The sequence below is a fragment of the Vidua chalybeata genome, chromosome 1 (genome assembly GCF_026979565.1).
Source record: "Vidua chalybeata isolate OUT-0048 chromosome 1, bVidCha1 merged haplotype, whole genome shotgun sequence".
Taxonomy (NCBI): domain Eukaryota; kingdom Metazoa; phylum Chordata; class Aves; order Passeriformes; family Viduidae; genus Vidua; species Vidua chalybeata.
In genome coordinates, this window is record NC_071530.1 from 53804284 (window position 1) to 53826548 (window position 22265).

At 38.7% G+C, this 22265-nt stretch overlaps 1 protein-coding gene across 5 annotated transcripts in view; it reads right to left on the reverse strand.

Annotated features, from left to right (window-relative positions):
• Window positions 1-22265, reverse strand: part of CDK13 (cyclin dependent kinase 13) — a 47545-nt gene extending 25280 nt beyond the window's left edge. For 3 of the 5 annotated variants that reach the window (XM_053965097.1, XM_053965106.1, XM_053965079.1), the window contains exons 1-5: window positions 20496-22265; window positions 10195-10800; window positions 6799-6990; window positions 6364-6503; window positions 4277-4447 (exon numbers count right to left, since the gene is read on the reverse strand). In XM_053965097.1, coding sequence (XP_053821072.1) covers window positions 4277-4447; window positions 6364-6503; window positions 6799-6990; window positions 10195-10800; window positions 20496-21685 — 2299 coding nt within the window. In that variant the 5' untranslated portion in view covers window positions 21686-22265. The remainder of the gene's footprint in view (window positions 1-4276; window positions 4448-6363; window positions 6504-6798; window positions 6991-10194; window positions 10801-20495) is intronic. The other 2 variants (XM_053965114.1, XM_053965088.1) reach the window with 1 other exon arrangement.

Genomic DNA, 22265 nt, shown 5'->3' on the forward strand with positions numbered 1-22265 from the left:
TTCCTTCAACAGACAATTGTCTTTTTGTTCAACTCAGGTTTTATTAATCCATTTTCTGATTTCCAGAACAACAAATAATAGCCATAGCAGCTGAATTAATCCCTTAAGACTTAAGAAAACATTGCTGCTATACTACTTTTTTCCATTTTCACCCAATGTTAAGTTTCTATTTAATGACAGTGTTATTCTCCCCTTTCAAGTTCAACTGCATTTTCCTCTTGCAGGAACTCCACATATGTTCAGAAACAGGGATATAAGCCAAGAACATACAGAAGCCCTGGGAATAAATACTCTCCTTGTTTTACCATCTAATACAGGGAAATAAGGAAAAAAACCCAAACAACTAAACCAATACCAAAAGCTTAAAGCAGACAAACAAAAATCTTTGATTAATACATTTCCACATGGAACAACTTGAAAAGCCACACAATTAGGTCTGCACTTTTTCCAGACCAAAGCCCAGTACAGCACACACAAATAAGAAGCACCACTCAAGTACTCACACTATTCCTGATAACTTAGCTCTAGCATGAAAACTATTTGGGGTAAGTTTCTATCAGCTATTTTGGGAGCAGCTAGGCAAGCTGTACAGCATTAGACATTTCTGAAATTCAGACCTCTGCTTTTACTCAACATCCTAGGAAACACAGACAGAACTAGCTACCATGTAACATTGACTACATGACTGCTGTCACAGACTCCTTCCAAACCACAACATTTCAGAACAAGTACTTCTTGACAGCTGTGAGAAAGTAACCTGTCAGTCATATTACAATGTACTGCAGAGTCAGTGTCCTCCTATACTGTCAATATAAATACCAATTTCATGCCTAAAAGGTTTGCTGATTTGTACTGCAAATCAATTCAAAATTTGATCTAAAGTAAACTTAGATCTTAAAATAAAATACAGAAAACACATACATAAACAGGTAATTCACACAACACACCAAAAAAAAAAAAAAAAAAAAAAAAAAACAGAAAAAAAAATCCCTAAGCTGCAATTTTAACCAGATCTTTGATTATTGGTTTCCATGCCAAGTTTTACATCCTCCCTCCGGTTAGGAAAAACAGCTATCCCAGTCAAAAGGAGGAAGGGATGTCAGGCAGTACACTTACTGCGTTTACATTCACAGCAACAAAAGCTACGTCAGGCATTTTCCATTTGTTTAGAAAAAAGAGATCATGTCAATCCCTACAGCTAGACTGTAGAATACTTCCATCTCCCAGCGGTTAGAGACAACTGAGAACTGAAGAACCTTTTCAAGTGCCCAAAGTAAAAAGATATACACCAAAGTCATATAAATTATACACGCATGAAGGAAAAATACCAAAACTGAGAACAGCTCAAACTGAGCAAGTATTTTCTCAATAATTCATTTTATACCTGATAAGGTGGCTCAACACAGGAAAGATTGAATACAACCTCAGAGTCACAAGCTCCCATCATTAAGTTTGGGTGTTCACCTATCTCCCACTGAGTACTAGGTAGGTGAGAAAAGCCTACACAATAAACATATAAAATGAATACTCTTTGTGGCCACATCCAACATATATGTTTTATCTATCAGGATTGTGCCTAAGAATCAAAATGTTACATTACTAATTAGTAATCATTAATGCTGTTCTCCAACTTTATCATCAGGCACAGTTCATGTATAATGAAGACTGCAAAGTGAACAACTTCTGATCCTCAGTAGACAGACCCATGTATCACCCACTCTGCTTTGTATATACCCAATCTATACAATTATGCTGCCTAAGGTGCTGACTTCCACTGATGGAGGGAAATGCACTTAGAAAATTTGTAACACACTGCTCCAATGTGTTACACTTCTTTTCCTAACAGTCACTAGCAAAAGAATAAACCCAAAACTATCTATCAAAGCTGTTCATGTCTTTAAATTTATAGTCCAAGCTGGCCAGGATAAAACACAGATACAATTTCTTCCATCTTCTTTGTTGAAAATATTGAGACAGGCTTTAACATTGGGAACGAGTGATCCTCTCTCTTCCAGACTTTTGAGTGTGTCATTTAAAAACACATAATGCAGCTCAAAAGATCAGGACAAAGTTGTACAAGCCAAGATATTGCTGGCTTGTGGTCCAATATTGCTATCTTAAAAAGTATCCTTCAATCAAGTACTATAAAGTGGGCCCAACACTCCCATTATTGTCAGAAAAGTGAAGGTACTGTATATTAAACTACTAAGATCCAACTGAAAAAAAAAAAAACACTGCCTTAAGTGAAAAAGCAGATGAGTACTATGTCAGGATATGATACACAGCCTTAGAAACAAAATTAACTTTACTTATTATAACTAGAAAAACATGTGATAGCAAAAACATTCTTATTCCCTACTCTTCTAAGTGAGGTATCAGCAGGGTTTTCCAAGTCATATTTCAAAGCTATGGTAAACATGTAACATGCATTAAGCATAAACATGTTCATCATATAGGCAAAATACCCTGCTTTTACTGTAACCTCTGCCTGTTTTAAGATATCACTACCACTTTCCTAACGGTTCCTTGTTAAACAGCCTACTCTTGCATTTGCAACACTTTACTGTGAAAATGACCAAACTTCCTCCCACTTGCATTCATTCCCTGCACAGACTACAATTTGGCCTATCTCACAATTAACTACTCATTATAGAAATACGGAATACAGTGCCTGAAAAAAAACACAACTTCCTTTTTTTTCACAAAGAAGTTGTAACAGCAGTTTCATTATCCTGCTAATGTTTTAAAGAAACTATCAGAACTTACTCAACTATCAGAAATTAATTCTATTCTAGCAGAATAGAACAGAATTCTTCTCCAGAGAAACCCCTGCCCTTGTAAATTTTCAGAAAATATACTTGTTTTAATATGCTGTTAAAAAAGAACAAGAAATTAAATCAGAAGTAATATCAAAAGCACAAATACAGACTTGGAAAAAAAAATTTGAAGTTAATGAGACACAGTTTGAAGTACAAAAAAAAAAAAACTATTCAATTCTAAACAGGAGACTAAACAGAAAAAAAGAAAATTCATTAAAGACTCGTTAAATATTAAGTCAAGCCTCAGTGTGGTCTCATTACCAAGTAGGTTATACCTAATTAAAGCTTAGCACAAGATTCACATACAAAGACTAAACTGGCTGTTGCAGACTGTCAGAATTTTGAATGGGGCCTGACCACTGAACCTGCACAACTCTTGAGAAACTCTGGCTAGATACTTCCCACTTTTAAGTATGTCAGTGCTGTATATGCTTCAAGGTATTATACTTTCCAAAGATGCTAGGAAAAAAAAATCCAAACGAATTCCTGCTTCATATTTACCTTCTGAATGATCATATCACCTGGTGATGCAGCTGGCCATGCAGCACATACAGCATCTTCTACCGGCACTGCTGCTGGGCATGCTGTATAGAGACTCAGGTAGGGAGAGCAGGGAAGGACGACAGGTACCACATTCCAAACACTCTCCTAAGCCAATCTATGTAACAAATTGCCCACAGGACACTAAAATACTTCCAAAATTATAGATTTGTAACACTTAGACCTAAAATGAAATGCCTCCAGGCAAAATACCACTCCAAGATCAGAAGTACCAAGCAACAACACTGCATGATTTTCACTGTTTGCTTGAATCTCTAGACTAAGGAGGTTGAAGCAATTCAAACAAGACAGACTTAAAACTGAAGGAACCAAGAGTAGAAGTCTGCATGCCTTCTCTTTGGGGAAAAACACTACCACTATACAAGTCTTGCTTTTCATACTTTTAATTTACTCCTCTTATAGCCCACAAAATACACATGCCTAATCATCAAAAAAGTAACTGAAGAACAATTCATATAAAACCAAGGCCTAAAATGAAAAACATCTCTTCAACATTCAGCCTATTATACTCAAAATGGTATGAGAAAGCAATAAAAAAAACAAAATGTTAAAAAAAGCTCACAATTAAGAGCTTCCTATAACTGCTGGCCTCCCTAATCCATTAGTGTCAAGGAGTCAAACATCTGCTCCTCTACAGCAAAACCACAATCAAGCAATACATTTTTTTATTGCATAAAATATTGGCAGAAAACATTTCTATAAGCAAAATGCATAGCTGAGTTAAGTAAACAACGTCTTATAGTATTTAAATCAAAATTAAAATCCCTCATCAAGCATCACAGTTTGCAATATTGTGATCACAATATTTTTTAATGAAGTGTAACTTCAAATCCAGCATAGCAGACTATCACATTAAGAACAGGTCCAAAAAGAGCAACCCCTGTTAGCATAGATACCTTTGTCCTTCTTGAAGTCTAAAGCATCTTCCTTATCCGTCACTATTTCCTTCATGTTGATGATGCTTTGATGATTAAGCTGTCGAAGAATCTTAATCTCTCGAATAGCTGTAATTGGAAACCCTTCCTTTTCATTATCCAATCGTACTTTCTTCAGTGCTACCATCTCCCCTAAAAGAAAATTTAAATAAAAGCCATTAAGATTAGCAACCAAACCATGGGATTTAGTATTGATTCGTATGTTTGTTTTTCAAAACCCTGATGCTTGCACCAAGCACTATGCTGAACAGAAATCAGCATCACATACAGAAGCAAAAATACAAATGAGAATTTTCAGCTACACACACTATAAGGGCTATCCTCCTTCTTCCTGCGCAACTCACATATCCCAAAATTCCACACCATGTCTACCAGTAAAGAGTGATTATCAGCAGCAGCTTTAGAGACAGAAGCCTGTGACTGCTCTGGATTTCTTAATACTACATTACCATTTGTCAGAATGCATGTATCTAGCCAGAAATACTACGCAGCTCAAGATATAAGGCAGATGACTAAAGAGTCCTCAGATTCATCAGTATACTTTCTACAAGCACAAGTGGCACTGCCATTTTTACAGTAAGGAGATTTTCCCTTACTATTTTACTGCAGGGTGGGCTGGATCAAACTGGAGTCTACAAAATGGCAGGAGCATGATCTACTCATGATGGAGGATATCTACAGACCATACATGCTAGTTCAATCATTTTGTTCTTGAAAGTTTATTGCTGTGTCTAGGAAGTTTACTGACAGCCCAGATATCTTTGTTAGTTCTAAAAAGTACCTACCCTACACTAACTTACACAATACACTCACATATTCCAGCATGACACCACATCCACTTGCTCTGAAAGCCCATTACAGAGCTTCTTCTAAGGTATCTCAAAGGCCATAATGCCGCTCTCCACATGGGATTTGAATCCAAAGCTAACAGATTTGTTTTCTGTATCTGTACGGATGCCTTAAATGCAGAAAGCAACAACTTCTGTGGGAGGGGAGGTTAAAAGATGACTGTGATGCACAAATAACCTGAAGTTTTCCAAAAAGGCAATATGGTTATGACAGAATTAAAATGCAAATATGCAAAGAAGGGTATCTCAGGGGATCCTAACAATGATTTGCAAAGGTTCTTAAGGTAAAAGCAAAAATCTGTGACAGTTCAACTAGAACTAAAGTTTGCAAACTGAGACAAGGACAGGTGAAGAATAAAGAAGGAATTATAATCACACTGCTTATTCCTCTGGTGATCAGAAAGAAGGAACTGAGGCTGGTATGTGCTCCTATGGGATTCAATTACTGCTGAAATAGAAAATGGTCCAGCATTCAAAGCACGCACAAATAAGCCATAAGAGTAAGCAATCATGGAAAGAACTACTAACTAATCACAAAACAATCACACAGCATACAGCATATATAAGGAATTTGGATAATCTATTTAGAAGAAGTGACAATATTATGTATCCTACTGATCACTGCTTGCTCATTTCAGCAGTCGTTTAACATGAAATTAAAAAATAACGTCACTATTGTAAAGTCAGTTATATTGCAAGAATACTCCATGTGCAACTCTTCACAGCTGTGTTGCACAGAAGCAGGTTCTCTTCCTACTGTGAACTAGCGACTACTGGAGTACAAACAACCATGACCAAGTTTTATGCATAGCTTCTTTCACAGCTACATCCCCTTACAAACTTCATTACAGTTTGTCAACCTGCCTACGTTGACATTTAGTTTCCCCATGATATTTAGCCTCTCTTCTTTACTAGTTCAACTTTATACAGAACATCAAAACTCAAAAAATAAGAATCAGAATTTAGGACTACTCAGCTTCATTTCAGCCACAGCTTTACAGAGAAATGATTTTCCAATGCAGCAAACAATAATTTCTGATTTAGACAAATGCTAAACTTAAAACTGAACACACCAACAACTAAAAAACTTCCACATATAAGAGGGCAGAATACCACAAATTTTACTCAATATAAAACAAAATCCAAAACCATCCTGTTCATTTAAAATTGTAAGATTACATTTACCTTTTTTGAACTTACCTGTATCTTTATCTCTGGCTTTGTAAACTTGCCCATAAGTGCCTTCACCAATAATACCAATGATATCAAATTTATCCACACAGCGCTTTCCCCAGTCTATTTCTTTTTCTTTCGTTTCACCATGTCGTGGTCCACATATTCTAGAAAGCAACAAATATTTTTAAGAATACAGCTGGTATAACTAGACACTGTCTTAGCTTTGAAGACACCCTCGATGCAATTTGAGACATTACTAGTTACCTGTCTTATTACCATTAAGTGGCAATAAACCGTGCAGTTTGAGTCAATACTATTTTATTGATTAATTAAATATTAATATTTAATTAATATAAAAAATGTCAGAAAGCAGAACTCTTTGGACAAGAACATAATTTAAAGAAACTATTATCATTTCTACTTGCTTGATAAGCTTTTTTAAAAGTTTAACAAACATACTTCGGTCTTCTCTTGCTATGTAACTGAACTGCTGGTTTCTTTTCTTCAGGACTTCTGGGTACCTCAGCTCCTCCAGGCAACTCAGGTGGAAGTGGCAAGTCTGCAAGCAGGTGACGAAGTTTCTTCTCTGTTTCTTTAACTGACTTCACTGAAAGATTTTCTCTCAAACTATTAAAAAAAACCATCATTTTGCTAGTAAGTTGAAGATAGTAGAATATTAACATAATAGCAAAACTTAGTAGAATTTAAAAAAATATATATTCTAGACTGTCAATGCACCAACACTTGAAATCTCTGCTTTTAAAATTTGCATGACTTGGATAAATGACTCACAAATAGCCCTTTGGAAGATGCACAGTTAACAACCACAATTCTACAGAACTGTGAAATCAGACCTTTCTGGTGAAAGCTGAGGTAAGATGACACAAGAAGCCTTACCAGGCCAGACTTCTACCACATAAGCTTCTTTCCAAGGTTATGGCCTAGACTATTACAAATATTTAGAGCTCAGATGCTGAAGATCTGACTAACCCAGCTCTCTCTAAAATTGGTCATCACAGCTAATGAGCTTCATGCTTACATTAACACTGCCCGGCATTATGAGACTGTTCACATCACCTCATCTACTAATTCTAATTATATACATCTGCTGAAACACTCCAGCTTCAACACATTTCTAGTGATCAGTATGCATATCAAGTGGGAAAAAATATCAGATGAAAAAATGACAATGATTTTCTGACATGGACTACTGATATCTGACTGATTTTTAACCAGCCATAATTAGATAACAGATACTGTTCATCTCTGTCTTGAGAAAAATCCCCAAACACATGTACAGCATCTTTTAATTACACAATGATCTGAGAAATGCTCTTACTCTTCTAATGGGGAATCATAACTGCTGCAGGATTTTTTTTCTTAAGTATATGGATCAATTTTACTAGAACTTTTTAGTTTAGCTAGATTTCTTCAGCTACTGCACATCCAGTAATTTTAAAGCCATGACCATCTCTAAACTATATATAATTACATAATTGTTTCTCTCCTACAGGACACTCACACAGTATTAACTCTTTTAATTTCCATCACTGTATCAATAAAACTTAAGTCATACTGTGAGGGGACATTTTCCAAGTTAGCTGCATTTGCCAAATCACACTATTCATCCTTCTCTGTGACAGTTTTTCTACAACTTCTTACCTCCTTAGTTTCATAGATAAAGCAGGAACTTCTCTAAATGGAAACATTACCAACTCACATAATACAGAATGCATACATTTTTTCTTACTTTTCTTGCAATGAGTAGTCCTTATATATTCAAATACAGCATTCCAGTGTTTTGCATATGTCTATGCTTCTCTGTGAAAACGGAACACTTTTATGTCTTTTACCACTTCCTAAACTGCCACTGCCCTATTTTAAAGAAGCATCACAAGCAAGCATAGACTGCCCTCATCACAAATATAATGGTTAACATGCTATAAAGAATAAACCACCTTAGTGCAGTGCATGTAACTGTCAAGGCACTAAAAAGCTCTAATTTTGAAGTTTATATATTAGTATTTATCTCATAATTTTTCCCCAAAATTTTCAATATGAGTGAAAGCCTAACATATGAAAGGTTCTGACACAGATTTTTAAAAGTGGCACATGAAAACAGAGGCAGCCAAGAGCAGCTTTTTTTTCAGGTCTGCTGAATCACACATCATTGATGACCAGAGCAATTTTCCTTTTCAGCTAACCTGCACTGTGGGGTTGCAACTGATGTTCCCTTAGGTCGCTTATTTGTGGGATTATGAGATTCTTACTGAAGGAACCGAACCAGACAGTTCTGCATAGCATTGAGCTCAAACTTTCTTTGTTGACACAATTTCCCCATAGTAACTCCGAGCTCAAGGTAAATACCTTTGCCATCCTCTGCCATTAAAAACACTGATCTTATTCCTTTGATTACTTAAGCTTTATCATGACTTATAATTTCTGATTCAAAGTTTATAACATCCTATAGGTAAAACTAAGCAAAGCATAAAAGACATTCCATTACTTGTCATTAATCTTTCTAATGCAGCTGTTTGCAAGCAGTAGGCTTTTGATTTTGAAAGGAAAATGAGCCCAGTGCTGAAAGAACCACTGCTTAATTGTAGCTTAACCCCTCAGTTTAGCTAACTTAAAACAGGTGATCCATTAAAATATAACAATAATAATAATATCAGAAGCAATCATCCAGCTTCAATATGAAATCTCATTTCATGTTGTTGCAATTAATACTGCAATGCTAGTCATATTTAGTTAAACTACATAGACCAGTTTTTAGTTAAAACAGTAAATCTTGCTCACAGCATCAGGATTCTCATTTACCTGGAGAGGATGGCTTTGTCAGAAATGTAAATACAATCATACATTAACTACACCATTATTACATTTGCTGTAGTTTAACGCTGAAGGACAAGAAACTATTTCTATCTTACAACTAAAAAATAATATCTAACTGTCTAATACTATGTTAGGTTGCATTTATCTCCCAAGGCTTCTATGCACCTTTAATGTTTAATACAAACTTAAATAACTAGCAAACACAAGAGAAACAATCTTCACCTCTAGCTAAAAATTTCTGGCTTACTTGTGATTTCTTGCATACATGTGAGAGGCATGTAGCACCTTCAGCAAAACAAAAAAAAAAAAAAAAAAAAAAAACCAAAAAACAAAATAAAAAAACAAAACAAAAAAAAAAACCAAAAAACAAAACAAAAACAAAAAAAAAACAAATCACAGCAGAGATTCTCTGTAATTCAGATGACACTTAGACATAGAAATTAATTTCTTCACTACAGACCAATTTTCAAAATTCACACAAATGACAAGCCATGAACTTCAGTTCCATTATACATACTCAAAATAATACTGATCTTTGAAATAAATTACACTAAAATAATGTCCAGCTATAGAACAACTGCCTTTCAAATGGAAGAGGATCTTTTCTTCAAACCCCAGCTAAATAATTTTCTCATATTGCAACTGAATTCAACTTTTCCCAAGAAGTATGTATATGTTCACACCAAACTTGAAACCTTGAATCCTTGAATACATCCTTTAATTCATCCCAAAGCTATTATTACCAGCAATTTTTAAACTATTTCTTTAGTAGACTTTTTATAGAAAGCTTCTTCTTAGACCAAACTCTTCTTCTTTCAAGAACTAAAATTATTTTTAAGACTAAATTTCTCCAGTTCACTAATAGTCATCAGTCAAACAAGACTGAAGAGCAAGAACAAATTGAAAAATGCATTAGCCTGACCTGGCATATAATTTTATATTTATTTTCCAAAGGAAATAATAACAACCATTATAAAAAGGAACAAACAATCCCAAAAGCAAATCTCTGTCACAACTCACCTATCAGTTTCTTTATCTTCAGGCAGCGTGGGAGGCAAAGGCAAGGGTGGTAGTGTGGAGGTCGGTAGTGCAACAATTCGATCCTTCTCCTTGGCTACTACACTTGGTGTACTTGGTTTGCTTTTCTCTTTTACAGGGACTGGTTGCTGCTTCACAACAGTCAATTTATTCTCTTTTACTGCTGCAGGTTTCTGTTTCGTAATTTTGTCTGCAATTAAATTATTTTCTGCTTTTGTTTCAGGAAGCGAGACCTTTGCTTTTGCCTTGTCATTTTTCAGATTTGCACTGCTGGTAGGAGAAGGTGTATGCTCAGTTTTTATTTTCTTCAGGTCCTTAGCATTGTTCACTTGAGGTGCACTTACAGCAGTATCAGTGTTTCCCTTAGTAGGTGTTGAAGTATTGGAAGCTTTCGCACTAGCTTTGGCTGCCTCAGCAGCTCTTGCTTTTTTGTTTTTGTTCAGCTCAGCAGCCAGGCTACTCTTCAGAGTCAGTGTACTAGGAGAAATACTTGAATGGCGACTTCTGGATCTAGATAATCTGTGTCTGCTACGAGACCTGGAGTGCCTTGATGAATACGGACTTCTGCTTCGAGATTTTGCTGATCTCCTGTTTCAAAAAAGTAAAGATTCACCCAGGTAAAATTAAGTCTAGCTGCTTTCCCAGCACATCTACTTTTTTGACAAATTACATTTTTAAAATCAACTATTATCACCGTGCTCATAGAATAAACAGAAGTCTATGAAATAAGAAAGACCAAAAAATAAAATTCTATAGTTAATCAGTCAAGATTCTATACTTTCCTATTAGAAAACATTAAAACCCTTATATGTAGTTTCTCATCTCACAGAACTGTGAAATACAATACTTATATAAGGCAAGAAATGTTCTGCTTTCCTCACTACTTAAGAGATATTTTTCTCCTTAAAGAAAATCTTAATGCATGCAACTTGTACAAATACCTTTAGTACACACAGTACTTGAAAAAAATTCAATTGACTACATAGTCAGAATTCAACAAAATGAAATTAAAATTACACAGGACATGAGAAATCTAAACAACACTGTTTTTAATTTTAGGAATGTCTGAATTTTCACTTCCATAAATATCATAAGTTAATTGATAAAAAAATGGAATACTAAAGAAAAAAATGGAATACTAAAGGCTGCAATGTGGCCAGCTGAAAGACAACTTTCCTTTTTTGAAATCTAATTGTACAACTTCAAAAAGAATCAAAACAAACAACCTCCCCGGCTCCCAAAAGCCCAAGTACCCAACATTTGTTACAACTATTTGCTATGACAAGCAAACATAACCCACAAACGGGCCTATGCTATAACTGCATCTCAATGCAGACACTAATAGAAAGAAGAAAAAAAAGAAATCAAAGCAACCACACAGCAATGTTATGAAATAAATTAAATTAAATGTAAGGGGTTTAATCCATTTTACCATACCAAGAATAACAAGGATATTCATCAGATCTACAAGTATTTTCTTGATTAAAGTTTGATGGAAATTTATTTTGCTTATCATTTGGAGGAAAAAGCATATTCAGGATTAAAAACACCCAGTATTCATCAGCTGAACAAAGAAAAAAGCATCAAGCAATAGCAAAAATAAGACTTCCTGAAAATACAAGAATTTCAGAGTTCAAAAGATAGCACACCAATGTATGGAGGTTGCTAAAACAAAAGGAAACAAAAAACCCAGACTAAACCAACAAAATAAAGTAACCCAAAAATAAACAAAAAGAATACCAACTACAATCCCTATGATCAGGTCTACCCATCCCACACCAAAATTCATTTTTCTGACAATTAAATCAATTCAGTTTTCATTATCAACACACAAAATTATATCTTAATGCTTTAACTGAACAAATATTTAATCAAGTACAATAATGTTTCTTTTGTGTGCAGTATTGACTAATTTCTAAATTTACACTCTTCTTCCTTTTATAATGCACTCTTACCCAATAAAAATCACTCAGATAAATCAAAAAGTGACTGAAACAATGTGTATGCACACTATATAGTACAGCACAAGCCTCAAAATTCTACAGGTGGAATTGATCCAAATGGCTAGATTCATGAAAGAAAAAAAAAGTCCAATCTCAGATGAAGATAACTCTTGGAAACTAGCACAGTTCAATTTTTACGCCAGGAAGCAGGTTTTATAGGACATTGTGGCACAGCAGGGTAACAATAACAGATAGCAATAATAATAATAATCCTAAAAGTTTTTTACACTTTAATTGAAAGAAGCCTCACAATTCTCTTCTAACAATTTTCAACCAAAATCTAATGTTTGGTTTATTCAGTAAAGAGATATTAATGTTCATGTATAATAAACACCAAATAAAATCATAATATTGGGCACAAAAATTCCATTGAAAACTCTCTTCTTCATTATGAATCCTGTTGCTGAAGTAATTTTTCTCATTATTTTGAAGATCCAAGTACTAAATCCCACAGAATATTTTCAGAGGTTTGGCCAAACAGGAGTAAAACTAAAAAGGTACAAAGTTCCATTATACAGAGTTTAAACAATTTAGCAGGAAGAAAAATAAAGAAAATCTAAACATTACACACACTTCAAATACTAGACCAGAGCTCTCCTCACACTGCTGTCTCACTTTTGGAGAGGAATTACTGAAGATCTCAAACAGTGGTGTTACTGCTGCAGATCTGCACCCACCCTGGAATCAGTATCACTGCATTTCTCCAGCATCAAGCGCAAGTTAATAGTCCCCATTAGTCCTAAACTGACTTCTATAAATGGTGCATCATTTGCAAGGATGTCACTGACCTGTCTTGGAAAAAATTTCCTTGCACATATTGTTTATAAATCAGCTATTTCAGACTGACTCTTTCCAATTACCTGTAGAACGTTACCTCCATCCCAAGTACATCATTACAACCCGTACTAAATTTAAAACATGCCCTAAATGTCTCAAAATGAGCTCTTTTTCTTTCACAAGTATGATATGGGGTTTCTTGTTCATTTTGATTGATACCTAACAAAGAAAGTAATCACATAACTAACAAATACAGGCATAATTTCACGTGCACTAGAAAAGAGAAGTAGCAGCTTAAAACACAGTTGGTGAGACACCGTGCCTGATTCTAAGACTGGTTCTGTTCCACTTTGGCACAAAATAAAACAGGTTCATTTAGCTCACTACTAAGGATAAAATGAAAAAATCTGTTCAAATCAGTGACAACTAATTTCATCATCTGATTCAGCTACCACAACTCAGGGAGGAAGAGGCAGTTTTGAAAACCTAGGGCAAAAATAAACTAAACTTCTGTACTTCTAAAACAAGTAAGAATTGACAGTGGATTGATGTCTGTACTTTATCAATACTAGTCAAGAGAGTCTGGGACATGAACATGAATTTATGCAAACTCAGCTGAGAAAAAACCAAACCCAACCATAGTCCATCATGCTTTCACACTCCACATGACAACTGCACAACTTTTCCATGTCAGAACTGCATTCATGTGGGAGACAACAGATATGCATGCACACAAATAGTTAAGTTTCAGTCCCAGTACCTATTACAACCCTTAATAGCGGTTCAAAACGATAGCAGCCTAGTTATGAAATGTTGACTGACTGTTTAAAACTCTACACTGGTTTAAATTTTCCAAAAACTTTTCACTATTTATGTCAGAAAAAACTATTATATTACCTATATATAGTACCTTTAGCATCCCAAAATCCTTAGCAAGAATCCCTTGCTGCACCTGAACCACTCAGGCAGATCCTAGAGAATACAGCAAAAGCATTAATATTTTCAACCAAACTAATAAATCCTGAATTTTAAGTAAAAAGCAGATTTGTCAAAATGCTAGTTATTCAAGTTACAATGATAAAACCTGCTGTTTTCATAAGCCTAATAGTCTTTCCAAACACTGAAGTATCACTTTCTTTCTCATGTGTAGTTCAGAAGTCCCAAAAGACTAAACAACTTATGTACAAGTTCTTGCCTATAAAAATGGCACAAACCAAAAATATGGACACATTTACAAGCTTTCCCTCCAAAGCTTATACAGCACTCAGAGTGGAAAAATATTGCTTAATACATAATAAAACCAGCCAGCTCACTCTGTTCAGACTTAACATTTGACATAGAAGATGAAGTCACAGCAGCACAGGAATGCACTCACACAACAGCCAGTGTCTGCCAGTTAATAGGACACTGCCTACCTAGTGAGACCCTAAAAAAACACCGCAAGAGGCATGTGAAGTACACAGTCTAAATCTTCCAGCGGGTGTCTATAAAATGTGCGTGCATGCATACACATACACGTAAAATGCCTTATCTGACATTTGACACCAACTGTTTCATACCTAGTCAGCAGCCTGTTTTTAACACAGTAAAAGGAACAAAAGAATGATGGCTGCAACTGCACATACCTGCACTGCAAAAAGCAAATACATTGAACAACGCAATTCAAATTTCTCTTCCTGAAGTAAGGAGAAATCAGGAAGTTTACTAAACCTAAAGGCCACATTTCACTCTCTTAAACTGAAGCGCCAGCATGTGCTGTTAACACACAAGGGGAGAGGTTAATAAGTAGTTACTAAGAAGGTAACATTCCTTCGATGCTTCTCCCTGTTTGCACCCAGAAGTTCTGCCCCATTTTAGAGTACCTTTACCACTTAAGCCATTAATCTTGAATTCACTTCACACAAGTCTAGATCCCTACAGAGAGGAAAACTGCCACACTTCATGACATTTGTAAAATCCTTTCTGAGCCATATACAGATGTCAGTGTGTTTTTATATACTGAGGGTGATGACAAAAAGAAAATAGAAAACTGATGTGCCTGAAGACCATAAGTATGCACAACCAGACTACCTGCAAAGGGACATGGAAGAAATTACATTTTAGCTATAGCTATAAAATAAAATGAAAAACAAACAAGCAAAAAAGTTAAGATATTATCTACAAACCATATAGGAGAAGAGACAAATTTAAAGAAAGTGATAGAGGAAGAAAGCACTAGTAAGGAAGCCACCCTGAAACCAAAACTCTACTTTTCAGGCCAAGAAAAACATTGCCCTCAAAGATGGAGAAAAAAAAAAAAAAAAAAAAAAGGCTGGTTTAGGTATCACTGTTCTTTCTTTTTAATTTTTTGGTTTTGCCTAGTACCCAACATTTCATAAAACAGTGTTTGTATTCAGTGTTTCTCTGCTTCATACAATGTACTTTAGTTTAGAAAAAAAACTACTTAAGAAATCAAAACATTTTGAATTACAAGTTTCAAAACTTACAATGTTTCTCCTTCCTGACAGGCAACATTTTACTGCACTTCATTGGCTCACTAAAAAATTTACTGATTAATTTAACAAAGAAAAAAGTCTACTACCACTTACATTCTCGAGCAGAAAATGAAAGAATTCCAAATACCAGCTTAGAGTGTTATCTTTTAGTGTCTTGATATTTGAAACCAGAGAGGAAAGAAAACTGTTACCTACGTTAGATTTCCAGGAATACATTTCATTCAGCTTACACGGTTTTTCTTGCCATGCTCCTTTTCTAGGTGTTTCTTTCTGCCCCCTTTCAGTATCCCCTTAATACCAAAAAAAGTTACATTTTATTGACAAATCCAAACGATCATGTGTTATCTTCTCATGTTTCTAAACTTGAAAACTTATTTTCTTCTTAACTGCTTTAAGAGCAAGTTTAATCCATCAAGCTGGTGGCCAGCTACACATTACCTAAATGCAAACAATTTTGTATTTGAAATACATAAGGGTCTGTGAGCTGAACAAGGGAACTGACTGTCAATAACTTTTTAACAATGCATAACACAAAGGGATTTATGAGAACATGAAGGCAAAACCAAGAAACCTAACAGTCCAAAGGAGGTTAAAACAACAACTGTAGCCCAGCTCTTTCCTTAACCTGCAGGTAATGCTGGACTACTGACTAAGCACTGCCATCCTTCCCTGCACAGCAAGTGTATTTGAGAAGAGAGACCTAAATTTAATCAACTGGCTTCACAACAGACTTTCCAAGACATTTACAATCCCTTGGTAACATAAACCACCTTGACAAAACATTTTAGCTCATAGTATAGCTTTTCTATGTTAGTCTAGCAGGCAAACATACAGTTCATTCCTTTAAGACATTACAGTAATAGCATTCTTTCACTTGATCCCTTATTCATTAATTTTATTTATTTTCTCTAGCCCCTAGTTCAAGGTTACATTCTATGCAGCTCTGCAACCAATCCTATTCAGCTGCTTTGTACATGAAGACTACATAACCTGCCTTACTGATTCAAACTAAATATAAGTCTTTAAAAAGGTCCCTAATACCTACTGGAAAACTCTCAGCTAGGCTTTTATTTGTTTCTTGAACCTGCTTTAAAACCCTCTATTTTCATATGAGAACTTGGTCTACAAGGAAATCAACCAGCAAAAGGTCAAGTAAACTCAAAATCTGTGTTTGAACACATTTGAAGTTAATTTTTTCAAATTTAATTATTTTTTTCAAATAAGGAAAGAAGCAGCAGCAACAAGGAAAAAGGAAAGGCACATGAGCAAAAGGCAAAGGCCAGCAATGTGCACTGGAAAAATCAGCTATTCGAAACAGTGAAAACCTAGAGTGGTCCATTTTAAATTCTGCAAAATACACTTTTACTAACCAAAATTAGAGAGTTTTAAATTAAAAAAAATAAAAAACTATTTTTACTAATCAAGGGGGGCAGGAAAATCAAACTCTCTCTTAATCCTTTAAATTCAAAAGTAGTAGAATTACTAGAATGAAAGTCATTTCCAAATCAGTGTACGGCACCATGGCTTCTCCATTTACTAGCTGAATATGTATTTTACTGTTTTCCCTACACTTGTTGTGATTTTGCACATAAATGACCCATATTTTGCAGAGCCTCACGAGTACAGACTAGCTACCAATACAGACTGAGATTGCTCTAGTACCAAAATAAAAATACATCTTGTATCTTTCCTATAAGCAATATCTATGCACATAGTAGTACTATGTTAGTAGTGCCCCACCCACTTACTTTTATCTAAGCAGATGGGTAGGTGTATCCAAATTTGGAAAAATGCAATTACTCATCTATACTGCTAACTGATTTAAATGTGTGATCACATAACATATGACCAGACTCAAGTTACAAAAAGTAGTTCTCTGGAAACTAGTTTAGCATGAAATTGTAGGAAGCAAGAGACTGCGTCTACTTCTTCTGTCAACCACGGGGTTTGGTTGAGAATTTTTTTATTTAATCCAGTCATTTTACCAGTAGAGAAATAAATACCTCATACTTTTGGAAGAATTTCCATTTCGAAAATATGCATGTGCTACTTTAGAACTGCTGTGTTATCCTATCCATATATTAATTCATATATATTTACAAGAAAATAAGAGTAATACAAATCCACCCACAGTAAGTAAAGAAGTTTTGTCCAACAAGCAAATACAGCTCAATCAGTTTACCCAAAACACAAACTTTCCCTGCTATTACACTGGGGAAAGTAATTATCATTTAAAGAGTAATCACCAAGTATGGAACACATATCCAGTGTCTTTGCTTCTCCTTAGAATCCACAGCCAAACAACATCACCTAAAACCAGCTAAGTCAGTACTGCAATCCAAACCTCACAGCAACAATGCACTGTTGCTGCTTCAAACTAGCAAAGCTGACTTCACTTGTTTCTCTTCAGCTGTTTACTAGAAGTTTCTCCCTAAGCAGCTCAGACACCTAGATTAAAAAATCATCAATAAACACAGAGGCCTTCCAAGCATGCTAGAACTGCTTCCTAATAATTTTCTACATACCAAAATAACTGGGTAATTTACATAACTTTAGAGAAGACACATATATGAGACATAAAACAAAAAGAGCAAAAAGACTTGCAGGCCAAAATACTCAGTCACATACAAAGTCCCTGCTGTTTGGACATAAACCCAGAATTAAGCCTTTAAATCATCCAGATGAACACAGGTGCTGTAAGAAGGTGTTGCCTTCATGAAACTGTAACATTCTATCAAGTCTAAGGCCACTGTATCATTATCAAACAGGACAGCAAAATGTTCAGCATTTTGGTTGTAGCACTAGAGTCAAGCAAAAAGTGATTATGACATAGTTTGGTTGGTTAAAAAAAAAAGGTATAAACTGCTACCTTTCTATTTCCCCACTGCCATTGCAGTATACATTATCAATAGCTGTATGGAAAAAAACACTGGCTTTCATTTCTCCGCAACAGGTAAACATTACCAACAATTTATATTCACACTTTAGGTTCCTTTTGTTTTCTATGCAAGTGACATTTTTGCAATGAATGCCCCATTAGGACAGACCTTTCTTTCTACATATAGAAACCTCTCCTTTTCACTTAGCCATTCCAATTCCTCTCCTGAACACCTGACAGTCTCCATTTGTCTGTAAGCAGTTAAAAACTGAACGCAAATTACAATTCAACTGGAGGGAGAAAGAAAGATGGGAAGTCACAAAGCTAACTTCTAGAAACAGATCTGCAGGCTCAAGAAAGACTCACTCACTATGGAGTGAATACCAAAATCAGGAGGTTTAAACTTTCATGCTTCAAATAACAGGCCCACTACCAACAGAAAAAGAACACTCCTACAAAACTATACTACAGCCCAATTAGTCAGTGCATACAGAACCCTAAACTTAACTGGGCTGTCAATCTGGCTATTCCTAAATGCAAACCTCAAATACAAATTCTGTGCATCATTATTAGCTTTCTTATTCCAGGATATAAGCAACTACAGCAAAAAATTTGATTCCCAGGGCATTTAAATCAAACTATGCACATAATATTCCTGTTATGCTATTATTCAAATAATTTTGAAAGTGTATTTTAACCACTTATAACAGACTCTCACAGAAGAACAGCATGGTGTTTTCAGAGCAATTACAGTGTTTTCTTCTTGAAACACCTTACTGCTTACAAAATTATTCCGTACAACCACACCTTTAGACAATTGCTATTCTTATCCCATGGCACTTTGGCTCTATCTCTCTGAACAAAGTAGGACACAGCTTTGTTACTTTGCTCTTTAAACAGCATTTGATGTACACTCAGGACAGCAGACTCTACCAGGAGCCCAATGAAATATGGAACGGCTTTATCATGTTTCCTGGATACACTACAGAACCCCCCAAATGGTGATCAACACAAAGTGCTTATTAAAAACACCAGAGAACAGTTCTCAGACAACCCACCAGGTAATGCCTTGTAAACAAAATTCTTGCCAGTGGAACAACACATTGCTGGATATCTTTAAAATTGAAGTCCAGACATGAATTTAAGCAGGTCTACAAACAATGAGGCAATAATAAGATTCCAATATAGAAAATAAAAACCTTCAGTTATAAACACATATTAAGCAAATACTTCTAAATTTCCAGTGTACTTTTCTGCAGGTTAAAATATTCTGAAGAGCTTTAATTCCACAACACGATTTGCATCTGATTAGAAAGATACAGCTCACACTTCCTCTCCACATAAAATTCAAAAACTCATGCAATGCTGACCTTTACAACCTGAGTTCCCACTAATACTGAAGAAAAATTATCTGGAAGCATGTATTAATTACATACACGTGCATAACCTTACCAGGAAAAGAGCTTATGTTTTTCATAGCTTATGTAAAGTACAAGACAATTTATCAAAACATGACACTGACTCAATTTTCTAGCAAAACAGAAAGCCCAAGTGCTTCCATAGAGCTCTAAAAGGAACAAGAAAACACTTGTAAACACAAATTGCCTGTCAGCTGGTTTTCTCTTTAGATTAGAAGAAATTAAACCAAACCCAGATATATTCGATATGCATCCTATTTTACCCAAGAACAGAATACACAAAAATGTACCACAGGATGTCTATACTTTGTAAGCAAAGATTTAAAAATCAAAATTGGTCCTTTAGAAAACCTGTCCTCCAAGGAGCCTCTTCCTTCAGCTACTCTCATCTGAAAATGCTCTCATACCCTTTAACATTTAAAAGCCTTTTTCCAACCAGGTGATCTCCCACGGAGAGAAACTAGCCACGGAAGTGTTACAGGCACTCATGTCTCCCTGTCTCCCCGAGAGACAGGACAGGAAGATCTTTGTACTTCTCTCTCTCCCCTGCCCCTCACCCCAGCTTTCTGGCAGCAAAAGGGAAAGAGGGAGGGATTGCTGCTGGATGCAAACCTCTCCGGGCTCTCCTGCATTCCTGCCCCAGTCATTACTCCCCTCCTCAACACACCGGGCCCCCACCCCATCCCGCCTTCACCCCCGGGCCCGGACTTACCGGATAACGGGGCTGTAGGGGCTTCGCGACCGGCGCCAGCTGCTGTAGGGGCTAGGCGACACATCCCCGCCGCGTTCGTACGAGCTGTGCCGGCTGTAGCTCGGGGATCGGCGTCGGCTGTAGGGGCTAAGTGGCGAGCGGGCGCCCACCGGGCTGAGCGACTTGCGGCTGCGCTGGCTCTGCGAGGAACGGTGCAGAGGGCTGTCATCCCGGCCGGGGCTGGGCGACGAGCGCTGCCGCCGGTACGCCTTGGGCTCGAGCTTGTCGTCCCGGTAAGCTTTTGGAGGGTCCTTGTAGGCCGACGGCGGCTCTTTAGCCGCTTTAGTCCGGCTCCGGTGCGATTTGATCTCCCGGTCTTTCCTGCCGCTGCTGGGCGAGGGGAGGGAGCCCTTCCTGCGGCCGTCGCTGCCACCGCCGCTGCTGCTGCTCTTGAGTCCCTCCCGGTCTTGGCTCCCGGTGTGGTTGTGGCGGCTGCGGGATTTGGAGGACGAGGAGGGCTCGGATGCCCCGCGGCTTGGTGCCGCCGTCCCCTCCTGCTGCGCCTTTTCCTCTCCCCGCCGGCGATGCTCTCGATGCCGCTCCTTGGAGCGGCCGCTGCTGCCGCGGTGCTCCCGACGGGATCGACCGCTTCGCTCTGCCTCGCCCCGCTGCCGCTGGGTCCCACCGCCCGAGGAGGAGCCCGGGCTGCCCCCGCCGCTACCCCCGCCGGCCGCGCCGCTGCCCAACAGTCCCTCGGACTGGGAACTCACGTCGTCGTATTCCTCCACCAGCGTGCTCAACCCGCCGCTACCACGCCGCTTCTCCGCCTCCTGGGCGCCCCCGCCGCCGCCGCGGCCCCGCCGCCGCTTATGCCGGGAGCCCGAGCGCCGCTTGCCGCGCGGCCGCTTCCGCTCCCCGCCGTCCCCGCAACAAGAGGAGGCGCCGGTGGCCGCCAGAAAGAGCAGGGACTGTGGCGGCAGCGGCGGCTGCAGCAGCGGGGGCTGCAGGAGCGGCGGCTGCAGCAACGGGAACAGCAGCGGGTGCGGGGCCGGCGGCGGCGGCTGTGGCTGGGCCGCGAAGCGCTTCCGTCTCCGGTGGTGCAGCCGCTTCTTGTCGGCCGCCGCCTCCACCGCCGTGCTGCCGCCACCGCCGCTGCCCCAGCCCCGGGTGCCTCCGCTCCCGCCGGCCGCCGCGTCCGAGGTGCTCGGCATCGAGCTCGCTCACGGCCTAGGGCGCGGCCCAGGGAACCCGCCGCCACCGTCGCGCTCAGGGCGCCATGGGGAGCCGGCGGCGCCGCGCACACGTACCGGGACGGACACTCGCGGGCCACGCCGAGGCCTCGCTCGCTCCCGCACCGCCCGCCTCACATGGGGCCGCACCAATACATACGGCCCCCGCCCGAGGTCGGGGCTGGGCGCGCTGCCCGATGCGGCGGCGGTGGAGCGGCACCGGCAGCGTCCCACAGGCCGGCGCGGCCTCTCCCGCAAAACGGAAGTGTCTCCTGGCGGCGGCGGCTCCTCCTCACTTCATTCTGGGCCGCGGGCGCCGCCGCGCAGGGACACGGACACGGGGCGCGGGCCTCCTCCACTTCTTCCCTCAACCGCTCCCGGCAGGGCAGCTGGGTCAGGCCAGGCCTGGCCGCCTCCGGGCGAAGTCCCCGAGGCACTGCGCGGCTCCGATCCCGGTTCTCCTGTACGGCGGGGGCCGCACGTGTCGGGGCCGCTCCCGCGCCGCGGGTGCCCAGGAGCGCTCTCGCGGCCTCAGCGCCGCCGCGCGCGGGTGACACACGCA